This window comes from Mauremys mutica, chromosome 4 (assembly GCF_020497125.1).
Source record: "Mauremys mutica isolate MM-2020 ecotype Southern chromosome 4, ASM2049712v1, whole genome shotgun sequence".
In the NCBI taxonomy this organism is placed as follows: Eukaryota; Metazoa; Chordata; order Testudines; family Geoemydidae; genus Mauremys; species Mauremys mutica.
In genome coordinates this window covers 73593127-73609861 of record NC_059075.1, presented here as the reverse complement: position 1 = coordinate 73609861, position 16735 = coordinate 73593127, and the positions used below count along the sequence as shown (strand labels likewise).

Here is a 16735-nt window from a genome sequence, read left to right as displayed (position 1 = left end):
CCACGGGCTAAGACCTTTGTCTTCTTATTGCCCAAGAAGCCCCGTGGAATCCTGGGATTGCCCAAGAAGCCCCGTGGAATCCTGGGAGTGACCAGCAAGAATAGGCTGCTTCAGTAACCCCCTATGACAGGAACAGAGGCCAGCAACAAGCCTGTGCTGGGTTAAAGGGAGCCAAACCCCAACAGCATTGAAACAAGCCCCAGGGGCTCTTAGGGACAGGATGTGCAGACTTCACAGAGGAGTAGACAGGGATGTGTAGGAGACTGAGGGATTGCCCCCAAAAGGAAAGGATGGAGACCATCACTGGAGACATTCCGGGCAGGCTGACACAACCTTGGGAGATAGACAGTAGCGGCCAATCCTGCCCTAGGGGATAGACTAGAAAGCACCTAATGGGCTCTTTCCAGCTCCAGTTTCTAGAACTCTATGAAAATAAATCCCTGACCAAAGTGGGGGTGTGCATGCAAGGTACACGTGGCTTGGGTGGGGGAGCTGCCAGTGCACTGAGTGGCAGCCGTGCCTCAGCCTGCTCTCTGCTCTGTCTGTTGCAGGAGGGCTTTCCAGCAGTTCTACAAGGAGTACGTGGAGTACACCTGCCCCACAGAAGACATCTACCTGGAGTAGGGACTGGGCCGAGCGCCCTTCTGTACAGACAGGGCCAGCAAACTCGCCCATTCCCCATCATGCATGGACAAGCTGCTTTGACACTGGAGGAGGAACAGAGCTGGGGATGGCTCCCTTGGTGCATGGAGCACTGCCTCTTTTCGGGACTCTCCTTCCTCGGGCCGGGGGATGGGAGTGGGGGGACTGAAAAATGGGGTTTATTGTAAAATACTCTTTTAGTTTATTATATTGAAGAAGCAGCACGGCTGTGGGCTCTGAAGGGGGAATAGGCAGCCTGGGGCAGGAATGCAGCTGTGGCACTGGAGTTGGCCTAGGACAGAGCAGCCCTGTCACTGTGTAAGTGAGAGGGCTGGCCTGGTGTGATGAGAGCACTCATCCTCCTCCCTCCTGGGTGCTGGAGTGAGGACTCCTCTCTGCTCCTGGCATGGCTTACAGCCTTAGCCAGCTTTCTCCAGCTCCCTTTCTTGGTCCCTCAGGTTGATTTTTAACTCCAGGGCAGCATTGGCCTCGCACTGTGAAGCCACGTCAGGTGCTGAGAACAGGAGCTGATAGGAACAGGCCAGCCTAAGCCCTGACTGAGGGGAAGGGGGTAGCTCCGCCCCACCCCCTTAGGGGCAGGGGGGCATGGGCATGGCAGAGAGGGGCAACTGCTAAAAGCCTTGGAACAACTTGATGGGTACCACATGGAAGATTGACTCACCCCTGTGCTCATCCTAGGAGGGAAGAGCAGCCTGGTTTGTAGCCTCCCTGCCATTCGCACCCAGACATCCTGAGAGAACCGCCTGCTTTCCAGGGGTGAATATTAGCCTGGGCTGAGACTATGGGACCCTATTTCTCCTCCCTGTAGAGGAGTGAGTGTGAGGAGAAGGAGCAGGGAGAAGACGAGTCAGTGCCCTCCCATCCTGTAAGGGTTGCAGGGGGACAATTCCTATGGGGCCCCCTGCCCTTCAGTCTCCAGGTTGGGGGGAACTCCTCTGCTCCTCACCCCACCAGCTGTGGGCTATTTGCATATGGGGATGCATATTTGAAAGCATGAGATGCTGAGAGGCAGTGGCTCTGGTCCATCTGCAGTGGGATGAGCACAACATGAATTCCCTTCCCAGCCTCCATGATGGCAGTGGCTCCACCGAGGGGGAGAGGCAGCAGTGACCTAAGAGATGAGCTGGGGGCCTGAGACAAGAGAGGGAGCAGCAAGGGGCTCAGGACTGCAGTGAACTGTGCTAATATCTAGGGGATGGCACTTCTCCCCTCCAGTCAAGGTCTCTGGCCTTCAGCTGGATCTGCTGTGGTGGCAAAACTATTAAACAAAGTTTCATGGAGCTGCTCTATATGTCTCTGTGCGTCACAGCAGAGCGCTGGGCAAGGCCTGCAGCTCCTCTGCCACAGCCTTGCTACATGGACATCCTGCCCCCACCCCATTTTCTCCTTCCCAGGGGCCTCTCCACCCCTCAGAGAGCCCCACCCAGCACCTCAAGCCCAAGGGAGATTGAGTGTCATGGCTGAGCAGCTTACCTGGCAGCTGGGGGGCTGTACAAAATGGCTTTCTATGGATGAGTGATCTCAGTTATCTGTGCCTGGGATCCCCACCTCTACACTCATGTGGAGACAGGTTGCCTTCATTAGAGAGTAGGAGTAATTTTAGGGGCTTCAGCTACGCTGTTTTCAGCAGCCAAAGAAACATCCACCGGACTAAAGACAGTAGGCTGGAGCAGAGGCAGCCCTCAGCCTTCACCTTCCCCACCAACAGACATCGCTGAGCAGACCCTCAGTCTGTCTTGCTGTACTGCACACCTTTATAAAGCAGCTAGTGCACAGGGCTAGAGCTGCCTATGGGGCTCGTGAAGACCCCACTGCAACAAGTCCCTGGGCAGCTCACAGGACATTGTCATCATAATACTCTGCCAAATCTGACTCATCCCGCTTGCTCTTGTGTGCTTGGTGCAGGCCTGCAGGCTGCTTCCAGGGTGCTCGAGTCTGGAATTGGGGGTGCTTCGGCTTAATGCCATAATCTAGGGAAGGACAGAGAGCTGGTGATGGAGAGGGGGAGAAACGCAGGGCCCAAAACAGCCTCAGTTGTGGGGAAACTGCCTGCAGCCACTAATGATCCAAGTTTGGGTCCAGTGCTCACAGGTACACACACACAACCCCCGGATGTGGTGTGTGCTTTTGGGAACTACAAAAAGTAAACCTAGGCTGTGGCAGCACCCCAGACAGGGCTGCTCCTAGAGCAGTGCAGCCATCCCTCTGCAGTAGCAGGTGCAGCAACTTCTGTGCCATGCACAATAGCAGCCAGCAACAGCAGGTGCCTGTTAAGTGGCCATGCACAGGGAGGGAAAATCACTGCAAATGAGGGGGCAAGTGGCACTGGCTGGCTTCTCAGGGGCTTTCCCCACAGCCTAGCCAGCTGAACTATGGCAGGGGTGGGGCAGTTTGGACTCCCAGCCAGCTGCCTAGAGAGAGGCAGGCTGCTGAGGAGAGGGTGTGGCTGCTGGGTGAGCCATAGCTGCCAGTGATGGGAGACCCTGCTGGCTAAGTGAGGCTGTCTCTCAGTTGAATTAGTAATCCCCAACCACTCCAGGGATTGCAGTGGCAGTAGGAGGGTAAGCTGAGGCTTTGAAGTGGACCCTGTATGCAGCCAATCAGGCTCTTCCATGCTCACTGCAGGGGGAAGGGGGAAAGCCTGCTTGCCCCTGGAAGCAGGAGCCCTGCACAAGGCAAGTCTTGAGACTCAGGCTTACAACCCTGAGTGGCAGCAGTTGGCTTCCACAGACCTATGCCTGGGAAATAGTGATCTGTGAGCCCATGAGGAAGCCACTGTCTTGTGCCCCTGCCTAATAAGCCTTCCTGTCACATTCCCTGGCTGTGGGGACTTGGCTTTGATGGTGCAGGAGGCTGAATGGGAACTGTCCATGTCCCCCATGACAGCATGTTAGAGCAGAGTAAGTTGGTACCATCCACCAGGCCGAAGTGCTGCTGTGGGAGCTCCAGGGGAGCAGAGAAATCCTCAGGGACTGAGCCGCTGAGCCTGCAATAGAAATGCATGGTCAGGGGAGCAGGAAGCTCCCGGGGCTGATGAATTCACCAGTGTCCTCCCGGTGGCAGAGCTGGGGCTGCCTGTGCATTTCCAGTTGAACCTCAGCCTGTCCTGGCCACAGGTCTTAGGGTGCTGGGCATAAATGACAGCAGCTGGGCTAGAATGAGACAGTGGGTAATTGCACTTGGCCTAGGAGCAACTTAGCCTACTGTTAGCACTTAAATGGTGGAGCAGCCAGGGCCCCAGGAAACAGGCTGATTTGGCCAGGTTACATGCATTTGATGCTAGCCCTTAATGTGGACAGGGTGACTTGTGCATTGGCTTCCCTCAGTAAGGAGGGGTGCATTTTACAGCTTGCGGTGTTGCAGTGACAGAGGCAGGCTCTGAAGGGAAAGGTGCCCCCTGGAATGGGGGTGGGGGAAGCTTTACGGTGCAGCAGATAGGTGGTGCACACTCTGGCTCTTCTGCATGGTTCAAATGGCAATTCCCCCTGCTTTGACCTAGGCCTTGAGTATCCAACTCACCTGCTCCAGTTCCCAGCTGCAGAGGAGTGGACTCAGCTCATGCCTGAGTCTCCTGCATGTGTTCTAGGGCAAGCACTGGGGCAGGGGAGTGGACACAAACATTGCAGAGGCCATGTTACCTTTGGGAAAGTGGCACAGGGAGCACAGCCCCCAGCAGGAGTGGCAGCAGCAGGTGCAGCTTCATGGAGCCCAACCCAACTATGCTGTGTCCTTGCAGAAGCAGGCTGGGCTCAGCCTATCCTCCTTTTCTTTCATTGGTTGTCATTGATGGAACGTTATGACATCACGAGGCCCTACAGTGACATCACAAAAGGAGCAAACACATGAGGTATCACTTGCACTGGTAGCTGGAGTGCTGGGTAACACATCAGGAGACGCTAGCAGACAGCGAGGCCTGGAGGTAGAGAAGCATGGCACCAAGTAGCAAGTGGGGGATGATGCAAGTGTTAGGGCAACTACATAGGTGTCTGGACAATATTATCCCCTTTGAATGTAACTGTGATAGCAACATAGCTAATGACCCCATTCAGCCTCCTCAATGCACCTACCATCTCACATCACAGCAGCCCACAGAGGCTTTGAGAGCCTCTCTCTGAGGGCAGGACTCAACCCCCTAAGCTAATTTAAAAAGGGCATCTCCTGCAGGAGCAGCTCTTAGACCCCTGCTCATCACATGCAGCCCAGGATCCAGATGATCTTCCTGACACAGAGCAATCCATTACCTCCACACCTAACCTAAGCATCCTTCTGGGCTCTCCTCAGGCTGGCACTCCAGCTGGAGGAAAAGTGTGTCTAGGTAAGTGTGGCATTGGCAGGCAAATGCACAGCTCATGCTGTGTAGTCTCCACTGGATTCCCCCACCATTCTGGTAGAGTTCAGAATTGCCCTCCTCATGTTTAACTCCCTAATGTTTGCCTCAAAGCCTTTCTCTCTTCCCACAAGCCTTACCACTTCCCGCAATGTGCATCTTCTCTGCAGTTTCCCTAGCTCCATCTATCTCATTGTAGATGTCTGCATAGGCTGGGTGAAGTCCTCTTTTCTTTCCCTTCACTAGGAGCCTCTGGACTGAATGGAGCATATTCCCCAGCCTCTGGCTCCATGCTGCTGCAGCCTGGACCACATGCTGTGTCTGCCTCCTGCCGTGTAGTACTTGAAGTATACTGCATGAATGATACTATCCAAACTGGCTGGCCTGTGTTGGAGTGGCTGTGAGGCCCAGGTTTTCTCTCACTGATAGCCCTGCAGGGAATACAGCTGCTTCTGCTCCAAGCACTCCTGTGAGAAGCCCAAGTTGTACGTGTTGCACACCCACCACTGTAGTGTCAGGGGCCCCGAGGCCAGTTTAAGTAAGAGCATTATCCTCACCCAGTTCAGCCCCTATTCTGTGCCCACCTCTGTGAAACGAATTCTTGCTGAGGTGTCATTCTGGGTGTTGATAACCAGTGGGAAACTACTCGAGGTCTCCTGTTGGGTGAAAGTTGCCACAAAGGGAAGAGCTGGTGAGACTATAAGATGGTTATGATACACTGAGCTCAGTGAGAGACTTATGGGAGCTGCTCAGACTGCAACAAACCCACGGTTCCTCTCTTGTCAGGGGATTCCCTAGAGAGAGAACAAAGCGGCGTTGGCAGGGCAGGCCTGGAAGAGCAGCAGGGTGGTTGGGCATGACTGAGACTGCATCATCAGAGCTGGGCCTGGGAAACCCGGGACTAGAAGATACCTCACACTCCAGGGCCAGACATGCTGCAGCTGTGAATGGGAGTCTGTGCATAGTTTTGGCAGAACAGTGCTGCATTTCCCTCTACCATTCCTCAGCCAGCAAAGATACTAACCACCCCCATTTCTTGGGTTGCTCTAGGGCTCAGCTGGGCCCCGGCCATTAAGCTTTGCACATAGGTAAATGTTTGTTGAATTGATTTGTCTGCACTTCCTGCATTGGCCAGCCTCCTCAGCATTGCTTTCCAGCCCCCGCCCCCCGGCTGGCAGCTGCTCAGCAAGTCCTTTTAGCGTACATTAGCTGCTAGAAAAGCAATGTACAAACTGTGGCATGCAATACCCAAAGGAGAGCTGCAGGAAATTAAACAGCCTGAACCAACCACCAACAGTCCCAGCTGTGGGCAAGGCAGATGCCAGCTGAGCAGCACGTGGGCATGATGGAGCCCTGCATTCCCCAGAGGAAAGAGCACCGAGGGGAGTGCTTGAGAGACAGATGGTGGCCATGGCAATAAGTGAGAGCCCCTGAAACAGGGAACTGCAGAGGTGGGCCTTGCTGCTAGAGCTAGCTGTGGTGGGGGTCAGCTGCCCAGCAGCCTGAGATGCCCCCAAACCAGTAGCTGGGGGCTGGAAAGAATGTTCCTGCCGTGCAAAGCTCTTTTGCCCCAGCACACAGCCCTGTATGGGAAGAACGCCCCTGAATGACCTTGTGAGAGCAGGAGTTGCCCTGGGGGGAAGACAGCTGCAGCCCAGGGCAGAGAACTCAGTCGGGGGGAGAAATCCTGGGAGGCCAGAGGCTCTTAGCTGCCTCTTCAGCACAGCCAGCTTCCTTAACAGGAAGAACCCTCCAACAGTTAGGGCAAGGAGGAAAACGTCTCACTAACACAAGCCGGGCACAGGACCTGTCCCAGCACCCAGAGCAGACAGACAGTCCCAAAAGCACTGGTGCCACTGCCTGACTTTATTACCGTGCAGCCATACAAAAGTCAAGTGCTTATAAAAGAGGTCCTAGACCAGCACTGAAGCCACCATATTGTACAGGCTAGCGGTGGCAAAGGTCTCACCCCATGTAGGGTCCATTGGTCACAGCTAGCTATGTAAAAAAGAGTTACAAGCCCCCTGGAGAATGGGAGTCTCTAATCAATGGTTTAACTGAAAAATAGATACGATAGAAACATCCCTCCAGCTAGCTTGCTCTCCAGAGACATCCTGTCGCCACTCTGAGCCAGCCCCGGTCACAGCAGCAAAGGGCCACTTCTCCATCAACCCCAGTTATAGAAATAGATTTTCTGCCAAGCTGGCAGGTAATTCATCATTGGTCCTGAAATGAGAGAACAGAGGGACCAGGTGAGCCAGAGTGGGGAACAACATTTTAAAGATGTACACTTGAGCATGGATTTCCCACATATCTCTGCTGATGCCCCTCAATCCCAGCCCACAGCCTCCCATTATGCCATCCCTAGCTTTTCCCCAAGCAAAATCACCGACTGTGCCATGCTGGGTGGTGGTGCTGATGCGCCCACTGGAAGCAGAGCAGGACAAGACTCATATGACCCTTGAAACTTGGACAACGGAGGCAACAGGTGAGGTGCACTGACACCTGTGCACTGGAGAAGGGGTTTCCCCTCTGCCCCAGAACTGCTGCTGCCCATCCAGGAAGAAACCTGTGGGACAGGAGAGCCCCAGCCAAAGTATAGGGAAGGGGCAGTAACCACTCAGCACCAAAGATCAGCTGCAAAGACACAGTCTCCCTCAGTTCCTGACTAAACTCATGTAGTGCTGCTATGCTTCCATGGCCCACTCCAGAGAGGGCTGTGTTTCAGCAGGAAGTGGAAGAAGAGAGGAGATTGTAGATTGTAAAGTGCTTTGGGGTCCTTTTGGAAGAGGTGCAAGAGAAATGCAAGATTGTTTCCATTCTTTAATTCACAGTCCATCCAAAACGACCTTGGAGTAAGTGTCCCTGGTAGCAGTTTGGAGGGGGTTACTGCTCACTCTGCGTTGTGCTTTGCACAGCTCAGTGCTTATGAGGTGGGTGAAGATAGGATGGAGAGGCATCAGCAGAGCTCTATATGGGGGGCATAGCAGGATCAGCGCAGCAGTGTGCACTGGAGGTCAGGACTGAGGTGCACTGGCAGAGCTGTGCAGGGAACCCAGGACTGGAATCCAGCCAGGTCTGGAATCTGGGGGAGGTATTTGAATGATTACAATCATGGTGCTTAAGTCCCTACGATATTTAACCCCTTACTGTTTGGATTTAAACCAGCACATGAGTGTTAATGATAGGAATTCTGGTGGCAAATATCCCACGGGCTTTTCCTCACTCCTTTGCCAGTCAGGCTCTAGCCTGTGACATACACCCCACCCCAGCTCCAGTCCTTCCCAGTGGAAATGCAGCCACTACAGCTGCCTACTTACGCGTGACTAACCCAACTCCAGGAACATAATCAGCCAGCAGGCGGAGCAGGAAGAGGATCCGGCCCCTAGGGGAATAGAAAGTGTGGATGAGTCCCGTGCAATGACCTCATGTTCCAGTCTTCCTAATGCACTAGAAGAGGCCTCCTCCTTTGGTAATGGGAACTGGATTTTTCTCAGCTCAGCTGCTTTGCTGCCCTTGAATATCCTGCACCCCCAAACTGCCAGCTCCCCACAACTTCCCATGTCAGGATTTTAATGCAAACAACAGTGATGCAGATGAAGCGTCAGAGTGAAAGATGCTTGAGTTCTTCAATAGAGCCTGAGCCCACTCTGGCTTCCTACCTAGGTAGAGGCATCAAAGCCCCTTAGTGAAGGCCCGAAGTATAACTGTGTTAAAAAAAGATCTAGGTAAGTTCATGGAGGATAGGTCCATCAATGGTTATTAGCCAGGATGGGCAGGGACACAACCCCCTGCTCTGCGTGTCCCTAAACCTCTGACTGACAGCAGAGACTGGTTGACCGGGAATGGATCACTCAAAATTACCTCTGTTCATTCCCCCTGGGGCACCTGGCATTGGCCACTGTCAGAAGACAGGATACTGACCTAGATGGACCCTTGGTCTGCCCCAGTATAGCCATTGTTATATTCTTAGGGCACCTTGCTCATAAAATATCCTGTTGGGGGACTGGCTCCTTTATGGGGGGAGATTCAGAACAGCCAGCAGGACCCCTTACTCTGAGTATCGGTCATAAAAAGGAGATCTCAGCAGGTAGTACAGCAGCAGGATGGTTCGGCGTCTCAGCTCCAAGCGCTCTCGCTTATTCAGGTCTTTCATATCACTCAGTAAACTTAGGCTGGAAAGAGAAGGGCAGGAAGTTAACTCAGAGATCTATGGCCACAGCAGGGGAGTTTTAGCATCTAGTCCCTGCTGCTCTCAGCTCCATGTGAAGTGGAGCACTGAGCAGGCTTCCCTGCTCCTCTTCAGAGGAAAGGCTAACCACCCAGTTAGGGTTAGTGCCGCACGAAGGTGCTGCAGGGACGGACCCTGAGAATCTTGGCATGGGACTTCTTGCTGTCACAAATGACCACTCCCACCTGCAGCTGCACCCCTGCCCGCCACTGCCGCTTCAGCCTGAAGAGCTTATGCGGCACAGAACAGCAGGGCAGCAGTGGGATCAAATGGGGACAATTGAGACAAACAGGACTGGGAGTTCAGCCCCAAAACACCCAAATGGAACCCAACGCTGAAGCCGTAGGTGGCCTCCTTCCAACTGACCTTGTGATATCCAGGATTCCCGAGAGGAGCCAGGGCTTCCATGATCTCTGGCCCCATATGCCTAAACTCAACACTGGGAGCAGAAGGGTCAAGGAAAGGAGAGAACAGACATGGTTGGCAGCAGCTGGGTAGGCAAAATGACCCTCCAGGCAGCCCTACAAGATTAAGCTCCAACAAGTCAGTGCAGTAAGGGCCCCATGGAAGAGGCTGGCATGACCCGCTCTTGTAGCCCAAATGGCTGAGCACAAACAGGGACCCTTGCTAGAGCCCCTTCTGTGCCTGTTCGTTCGTGAACAGCTGCATGGAAGGCTGCGCACTGAGGATGTAGTACTCCGGTGGGGGGGTACAAGGCACACTGCAGGCACTAACAAAAGCCACGTTAGGATACAGTGGAACAGAGGCCGGGTGATGTAGACAGATTCTGCAATGGTTTCCTGAAGCCCCAGAGGGGTGGGAGCCTGGTTCATCTCCTCTGCTCTTCGGTTCTGTTTTCCCTCCCTCTGTTGGGGAGATCCCCAATGTCTGGATTGCAAGGCTGGGGCTGAAACAGAGTTGCAGACAAGGTTTCTAATGCAAACTGTGCCTTTCTCGAGCATCCAGTACATTAACATTGGCCTTTCAGTGACGCCCAGGGGAGGGGTTGAAATGGGAGAACTCTGAGGACTACAGCCACATGGCAGAGGCTGTGGCTCTGGTTTTCCCCAAGCATGGAGAAACAGCTGGTTATAGCCAACACAGAGGGAGCTCCCCTAGGAGCTGGGGCAGATAGTCAGAGAAGGCTTCCCTGGGGATCTGGCTACCTCAAAGCATGGGGAGCTGAATAGTCATTCTGAAGTCTTATCCCATGACACAGGTAAGCCTAGGCTGAAATGATCCTGATGCCAGCCCCAGCACAAGCACCAACCCTGTTCCTTTCGGTGGGGGGAGGGGCGGCGGCAGGGGAGAAACAGGCCAGCGGTGGGAACAGCACTGGCTTGGGTAAGTCAGCGAGCTCCCGCTGGTTACACTCCAAAAGAACTTGTAGAATGGCCACCGAGTCGAGGCAGACGCAGAAAGTGTCAGGGCCTGTGCCAGGGCACAAGCTGGCCAGGGAAAGGTACTTACTGCTTTCGAGGGACCTCACAACACGGCTGGAGCGCCTCCCAACATATGTCTGTTCCTTCCCTGCCGAGCTGCCCTCCTTGTCTGCCAGGAGAGAGGCACCACAGTGAGATCAAGGCTGCAACTCTGGGTTAAACTTCCCTGCAGCTCTCTGTTAACACTGCTCTGAGGTGACACAGGAGCATCCTCTCCCAGGACAAAGTTCTCATTGCAGCCCCTTCACCTCCCTAGAGTACTAACTGCATGAGGCCAGCTAGTCTGAGTGCTTTATGTCTGATGACTTTATGTTTCAGCTATTAAGTCTGGCTTTTCTGAAACTGCTAACACTGAGCAGAGCCAAGCAAAGTGCAGGAAGGTACATGGTTGCACATACAGCTGCTACTCCAATCCTGCCTCTCCTTCTCCCAGCTCTACTAATGCACCTCCAGCCAGTCTTGCAGCTTCTTTGCTATTCCAGGCTAAGGCCCATTATCCCATTAGGGCTGACAGTCTAAGGGAGCAGTACCGTTAAGCTAACCAAGGTGTGCGTAGGTGCATGCTGTGGAGAAGGATGGTACTGGAGAGTAGCACAGTTCCGGCAGCTTGGCTTGTGGAATTCTTACAACTTCCCTGTTGCCCAAACCACTCGGCTAATGAGGACTTTCAAGCAAAACTAACTGGATGACAAGTCCACTCCACTGTGCCCCCCAAAGTCTCCAAACTACCCCAAATGTCTGGTAAGTTGCAAGAAGCTGAGGCAATTCCAGTGCAATGGACTCACCTTCTGGTTGGAGCTGCTGCTGTTCCCTGTCCACTGGCATGATCGGAGGGGATGTCTGGATACCAGCTTTGTACCATAGCAAGAGCAGGAGGCGCAGGATGGCTCTATGGGGCACAGACAAGCCAGGAGGTGTAAGCATCAGGCACACACTACAGAAACCCAGCTTCCTGGTGAGGCAGCAGCCATAGGAGACAGAGAACACACAATCTCTGCTTTGCACTGAGCGAATGGGGCCGACAGCCACTCTGCACATGGCAACGAGAACCAACACATCTCATCATTGGCTGTCCCTTCTTCACCCTTACTCTGAACACTGCCTTACCACAGCCAGGAGCACCACAAAGGTGAGCATCTCCAGCAGTGGGAAATCTAACGTCCTGTGCAGCCCCAAACATACACAGCCTCATGGAACAGGCTTGCACCATCTTCTTCCATGAGCTCAGATCTGCTGGATGCTCACTAGGTAACATCTCACTCATGAGCCCGTGCCAATGAGCCCTCTATCCCGTCCCTTTCTGTACACATATACCCTCCTCCCTCCACCTGCAGCACTCACTTAGCCAGCTGGATGAGGATGATGATGGTCCATCGGCCCATCTCACCCCACACCTTGGCAGCTCCCATCTCCGCAAAGACTTCCACACACTCCAGCACACTCAGCCATGTCAGCAACTTCTGCTGGGGTAGCGACTGCAAAACACAAAGAGGGGGAGAGAGTGAGAGTCAGCAGCTTCTGGCTGTGTGCCACATGGGGTGTAAGTCCGGCCCAGTCTGAAAGTTCTACTTTCAGGGTGAACCAAGGAGGGGTTAGATGGGGGCTCCTGGGAGTAAATGGCAGATTTCCTTTAGGCACTTGTAGCCCACTGATGAAGAGGACTGGCTGAGATCCCACTCATTTCACATGTGGCCTTCAGCAGTGAAAAGCCAGTTAGGCCCATCCAGTTCAACATTCTTGTTTGCTATACAGCTGAGATCCTGGCTACAGACTCGCATTCTTCAGCTGGCACAGGGCCTGAAACATCCAAGCCCACAGAATAGGCAGGTTATCAGAACAGAGGCCTTTCTAATGGAACCTCTAACATAGTGATCGCTGAAGGCTGCTTGGGGTATGGAGAGATTCTTACAGGAAAAAAGCAGTCAGGGTTGGGCTTGGATTTTTTTTGTTTTACTGTACATAGAATGGCGTAAAGGAAGACCCAAGGAGCCTGATTCTGTGTTGCACCAGTCAGGAGGAGCAGTCCAGGAGAGGGGAAGGGCAAAGGTAGCTTTATACCTCCCTTGTGCATCCCAGATTCTGAGCTTCTCAGTGACTGGTGTGGTCCAGAGCGTAAGTCAGAGGCTGCTCTAATTTATGGCAGCCTTACACAGGCTGCCTAGGGACTTCCGTACAGCCCAGAATTGCTAAAGTGCAGAGCGCTCTGGTCACTCCCCCCATGCCAGGGCCAGCAAGCCAGGACAGCATAGCACTAGTGCATGCCACATATTCAGAGGGCTCTTCCGGCCCCTTTATGCCACCAGAGTGGAACAGTGTAAAGGGGCTGCAGCAGGGATTGGAATCTGGCCCAGTAGCTTCTACAGAAATATTTCTGGAAGCACAGCCTCTGCAGATGAGCATGGGAAATGCTTGTGCCAACCCCTCCCCCAGTGCACAAGAGCCTCACCACAGGCAGGGTCCGCTGTAGCTCCTTTCGGAGGATCCAGTCATTTAACAGCACCAGGAGGTTGGAGGCAGAGTACACTGGGAAAGAAGAAAGTGATTCACAAAGAGATCCAGCCACTGACTGAACCTCTCCCCACCCAGTCATAGGATATGGCAGAAAAATCTTTCCACTGAGGCAAATGGCTGGGACTAGGATTGCCAACCCTCCAGGATCATCCTGGAGTCACCAGGAATTAAAGATTAATTAATTATGTCATGTGATGAAACCTCCAGGAATTTGTCCAACCAAACTTGGCAACCCTAGATGGGGCAGACAGACTCCTGATGGCTGAGAGAGGCAATGCAGCCAACAGCAAAGTTAAGACAATGACGAGTTTTAAGCAAGGACTATCTTCCAGGAATTTGACCCCAGACAGAGTGGGAGATAGACTGATCTTGCTGTGGGGCAGGGTCTCTGGCCAACTCCAAGTTAGTAACATAGCCACTCTTTTTGGTTTTATTCAAACAGCAGCTGGTATTGAGCTTCAGATCACCAGGTTCCTTCAACACGGTGAAAAGAGTACCCACCTGCTAGTTGGTTCAGGAAGGCAAGGTTAACAAATTTAACAAAACCAATGGCCAAATAGCAGCCATTAGCACCAGAGGGAACAGGGAGCCCCATGAGAGCCTAGACTAGTTGCTGGCAAAGAAACAAACATTCCCATCACACCCAAGGGAATACCTCACCTCACACTGCCCCAGCGACACTTGCAGGAGCATTAGGAAACCACAGCCACTGAACAATCCCAGCTACGCAGCAGCAGTGCTCTGATTTCAGACCTGCACTCTTTCCCTGGTGCAATGCTCAGCCCTCCCTCTCCAAAGTCTGCCATTATCTACACAACACAGTTGCAGATGGCACAGTTCTGGTGCCGCATATCAATTCACCAGCATACATACCAAGCTCAGAAAGTTCATGGGAATCAGAAAAGCGACCTGGGAAATAAAGGAGAGATGTTAGAGAAGGATTCTGTCATGCTGCTGAAAACCACTACAATCACTGCTTCAGAGGGAAACAATTACTTTAATCAAAGCTGATAGGGAATTCTGAGCTAAGTAAAAGGGTTTGAGGTATCCATCAAGGATGTCTCTCAAGGAGCCCAGAGATTAACATTCTCCTGCCCTCAAAAACAACAGGTTACTCCCTCCCCTTCCCATTGCTCTGCCTCTTTCTGGCCAACTACTAGATGAAGCTTTATTATTTTTTCTTCAACCTTCCAATATCTGTGCAAGTCCAGTGGGTGAGGGTGGGTGTCCTGCAGGCTGATGACAGATGCTCCTTCATTTCTTCAGGGGTCTAACAGGCAAAAGGTGATGTGCCAAAATATTTTAACCATGCATTCAGGGTTTTTTTTTTACTTTATTAAACGACCAAGCACAGTGTGAGCTACACCTGGAGCACGGACCTTCATTGTCTTCTCCACCACATGCCTGAGTTCAGAGCAGGCTGATCCTGCTAGCACAGCAGTGTATGAATCGCAGAGATACAAGTCCATCTTTATCTGAATCTTAGTAACTCGAGGCATTGCAGATGGACCTTATTTACGATGGTTATGATGTAGTGGGGCCCTGTCCATGCAACTCGTGACAGAGCAATAAAAAACCCTATTGCTTAATGGGAGGGACTGGCTAACAGGGGCGGAGCAGACTTCTCTGTAGCACAGGTGGAGGGGGCACTCCCAGAGTTCTCATCAGACCGAGTCTGGACACCTGGGTTCCTGCCCCAGCTACCCGGGGAGCGGGGTCTGTGGGCGGGGCAGGACGCCTGGGTTCCTGCCGCAGCTGCCCGTAGCGACGGGCGTTCTAGGCTCGCTCGCTCGCTCGCCCCGGTACCTGGCAGCAGGTAGGAGAGGCCCCGCACGGTGCCCTCCAGCTGCGCAGTGGCGGCCGGGTGCTGCCTCACGTACTCCTGGTAGCGGTGACACAAGCGCCGCAGCCTCCCCAGGGGCCCGGCGGCGGCCATGGCTCCCCGGGACCACTTAGCTCCGCCGCCGCCGCCCCCACACACTTCCGGGTAGGAAGCTGCGCGCCTGCGCACTGGGCTATTCACATGCCGGATTCTCCCTCTGCGCCTGCGCACCGAGGGCGGTCAGGCGCAAGCTGCCAAGACCCGCTAGCCTCTTGAATCGAGCACAGAGCAGCGAGGCGGATGAATCGAGCGCGGAGCGGCTGGTCCGCAGCCGGGACTGGGAGGAGGCGATTTAAAGGGCTGAGAGGGAGCGAGCGCGGCGGCGGCAGCAGCAGCAGCAGGTACGAGGCGGCGCCCGGGGACAGAGCCCCCTGCAGGGCGGCGCCGCGGGCGGAGGGTCCGGGGGCTGCGGCACCTGCCCCGGGATGTGCCCCGCAGGACCGGCGGTGTGAGCGGCCCTGCGGTCCCTTCCCGCCGCCCAGCGCTGAGCCCTGCCCGGGCGCCCCCTGCTCCCTCCGGTTCCGGCCACTCTTCTCTTGAGACGCGCCGGAGCCGTCACCCCTCCGACCCCCCCCCCCTCCGGCCGGCCCGGGCTCCCCCTCTCCGGCCGGCCCGGGCTCCCCCTCTCCGGCCGGCCCGGGCTCCCCGCTGTGGCCGGCCCGGGCTCCCCGTCGGCTCGGCTCGGCACAGACCTGAGCCGCGCGCGGTGCCCCCAGGCTGAGCGGCTGCAGCGCTGAATAGCGAGACGCCCCGCGACCCCCTTCGGGGTGTGATGACACTGACAGCGCGGGGGGCTCTGCCCCTTTCCATGCCGGGCGACCGGCCCCACCGGGGACCGCCCTCCCCAGGCCCGCCGAAGTGCGGTTCCCGCCTCGCTCCTTCAGCCCCGGGAGTGGGTGTGGGAAGAGCGGGGAAAGCAGGCGGCAGGTTTCCCTTTGACACCCTGAACAGCCCCTAACAGAGACGCGGGTTCGGGCAGGGAGCGGGTCAGCGATGGCCTCACCAAACCTTGGCCTTTGAGGTTGCTGGATTCAGTGTAGGCTGGGTCGGTGCTGTCCTACCCTGTGGCTGTTCAGCGCCCGTTGTGAGATGAGTTGGGAGGTCTCATTCATTTCCCAGTAGGAAGATGTCCACAGTGTTTTGATGCAGCTTTAACTGGCCTCTTTGTTGTCAGACTCAGTAGAGAAGCCAAGTATTAATAAGTCATGGAGTCTGAGCTCTGCTTTTCCCAGAGCCAGGAGTCAGACTCTCTAGGGCTTGTGACCTGATTGGTGAAGTGCTCTGTGCATTAGAGAACTCCCATCATAATGCAGCAGGGCAGTGTTGGGGTGCTTGCTTTCCTACTGTCTATGCTACCAATATTTGGGGGGGGGTCTTCATTTTTAGGGCCATCAGTTTGGCAGCTTTTCAGCAGCCCTAAACTCTCACACAGCCTGGGTGTATCAGAAGGATGAGTGTAAAGGCAAAATTAGTCAGTTTGGAGGTGGAGAGTGAGTAAAAGCTTCAGAAATTGTTATAGAAAAGACTAAGCCTGGGTGGGATTAAAAATGTGTGATGGGGCCACTGCCCTCTAAGGCTTGTGGTAAAACTAGGGAGAGGGGTGGGATCTGGAAGTGGGTGGTGCTTCACATAAATGAATAGGTTTGAAACCTCCAGTACAACTCTGCAGGGAACCTTAA

At 54.3% G+C, this 16735-nt stretch overlaps 4 protein-coding genes across 17 annotated transcripts in view; 2 read left to right on the top strand and 2 right to left on the bottom strand.

Annotated features, from left to right (window-relative positions):
- The window catches only part of MAPK8IP1 (mitogen-activated protein kinase 8 interacting protein 1), a 51490-nt gene extending 48238 nt beyond the window's left edge, over nucleotides 1-3252 (top strand). For 4 of the 9 annotated variants that reach the window (XM_045014904.1, XM_045014910.1, XM_045014912.1 and 1 more), the window contains exon 13: nucleotides 552-3252. In XM_045014904.1, coding sequence (XP_044870839.1) covers nucleotides 552-624 — 73 coding nt within the window. In that variant the 3' untranslated portion in view covers nucleotides 625-3252. The remainder of the gene's footprint in view (nucleotides 1-551) is intronic. The other 5 variants (XM_045014906.1, XM_045014907.1, XM_045014905.1 and 2 more) reach the window with 3 other exon arrangements.
- On the bottom strand, nucleotides 2314-6241 carry C4H11orf94 (chromosome 4 C11orf94 homolog). The gene is made up of 4 exons (XM_045014915.1): nucleotides 5575-6241; nucleotides 4302-4475; nucleotides 3576-3649; nucleotides 2314-2633 (listed from the first exon to the last, which is right to left on the bottom strand). The coding sequence occupies exons 2-4, from the start codon at nucleotides 4364-4366 to the stop codon at nucleotides 2497-2499; spliced, it is 276 nt and encodes a 91-aa protein (XP_044870850.1). The 5' UTR covers nucleotides 4367-4475; nucleotides 5575-6241; the 3' UTR covers nucleotides 2314-2496.
- Nucleotides 6242-6837: 596 nt separating this feature from the next.
- PEX16 (peroxisomal biogenesis factor 16) lies at nucleotides 6838-15881 on the bottom strand. Of its 2 annotated transcripts, none has more exons than XM_045014914.1 (11): nucleotides 15749-15881; nucleotides 14048-14083; nucleotides 13110-13186; nucleotides 12005-12138; nucleotides 11449-11552; nucleotides 10692-10772; nucleotides 9976-10128; nucleotides 9588-9660; nucleotides 9046-9165; nucleotides 8311-8375; nucleotides 6838-7216 (listed from the first exon to the last, which is right to left on the bottom strand). In XM_045014914.1, the coding sequence occupies exons 1-11, from the start codon at nucleotides 15864-15866 to the stop codon at nucleotides 7158-7160; spliced, it is 1020 nt and encodes a 339-aa protein (XP_044870849.1). In that variant the 5' UTR covers nucleotides 15867-15881; the 3' UTR covers nucleotides 6838-7157. The 2 variants fall into 2 exon arrangements, with proteins under 2 accessions (XP_044870849.1, XP_044870848.1); XM_045014913.1 differs by lacking the exon at nucleotides 15749-15881 and adding an exon at nucleotides 14981-15169.
- LARGE2 (LARGE xylosyl- and glucuronyltransferase 2) overlaps nucleotides 15261-16735 on the top strand; it is a 51865-nt gene continuing 50390 nt past the window's right edge. For 3 of the 5 annotated variants that reach the window (XM_045014898.1, XM_045014899.1, XM_045014896.1), the window contains exon 1: nucleotides 15262-15397. The gene's annotated coding sequence lies outside the window, so the exon portion shown is untranslated. Of the gene's footprint in view, nucleotides 15398-16735 lie in introns of all 5 variants that reach the window. The other 2 variants (XM_045014901.1, XM_045014902.1) reach the window with 2 other exon arrangements.

Excerpts from the sequence above, each read along its gene's own strand:
- C4H11orf94 (XM_045014915.1), bottom strand. The coding sequence starts at position 4,366 with ATGAAGCTGCACCTGCTGCTGCCACTCCTGCTGGGGGCTGTGCTCCCT. Across the intron at positions 3,650-4,301 it reads CCTGTGCCACTTTCCCAAAG|GCTCAGCGGCTCAGTCCCTG; the intron begins GTAACATGGCCT and ends TTTCTATTGCAG. Across the intron at positions 2,634-3,575 it reads GCACTTCGGCCTGGTGGATG|ATTATGGCATTAAGCCGAAG; the intron begins GTACCAACTTAC and ends GTCCTTCCCTAG.
- PEX16 (XM_045014913.1), bottom strand. The coding sequence starts at position 15,110 with ATGGCCGCCGCCGGGCCCCTGGGGAGGCTGCGGCGCTTGTGTCACCGC. Across the intron at positions 14,084-14,980 it reads CCTCTCCTACCTGCTGCCAG|GTCGCTTTTCTGATTCCCAT; the intron begins GTACCGGGGCGA and ends TTTATTTCCCAG. Across the intron at positions 11,553-12,004 it reads ATCCTCATCCAGCTGGCTAA|AGCCATCCTGCGCCTCCTGC; the intron begins GTGAGTGCTGCA and ends TGTGCCCCATAG.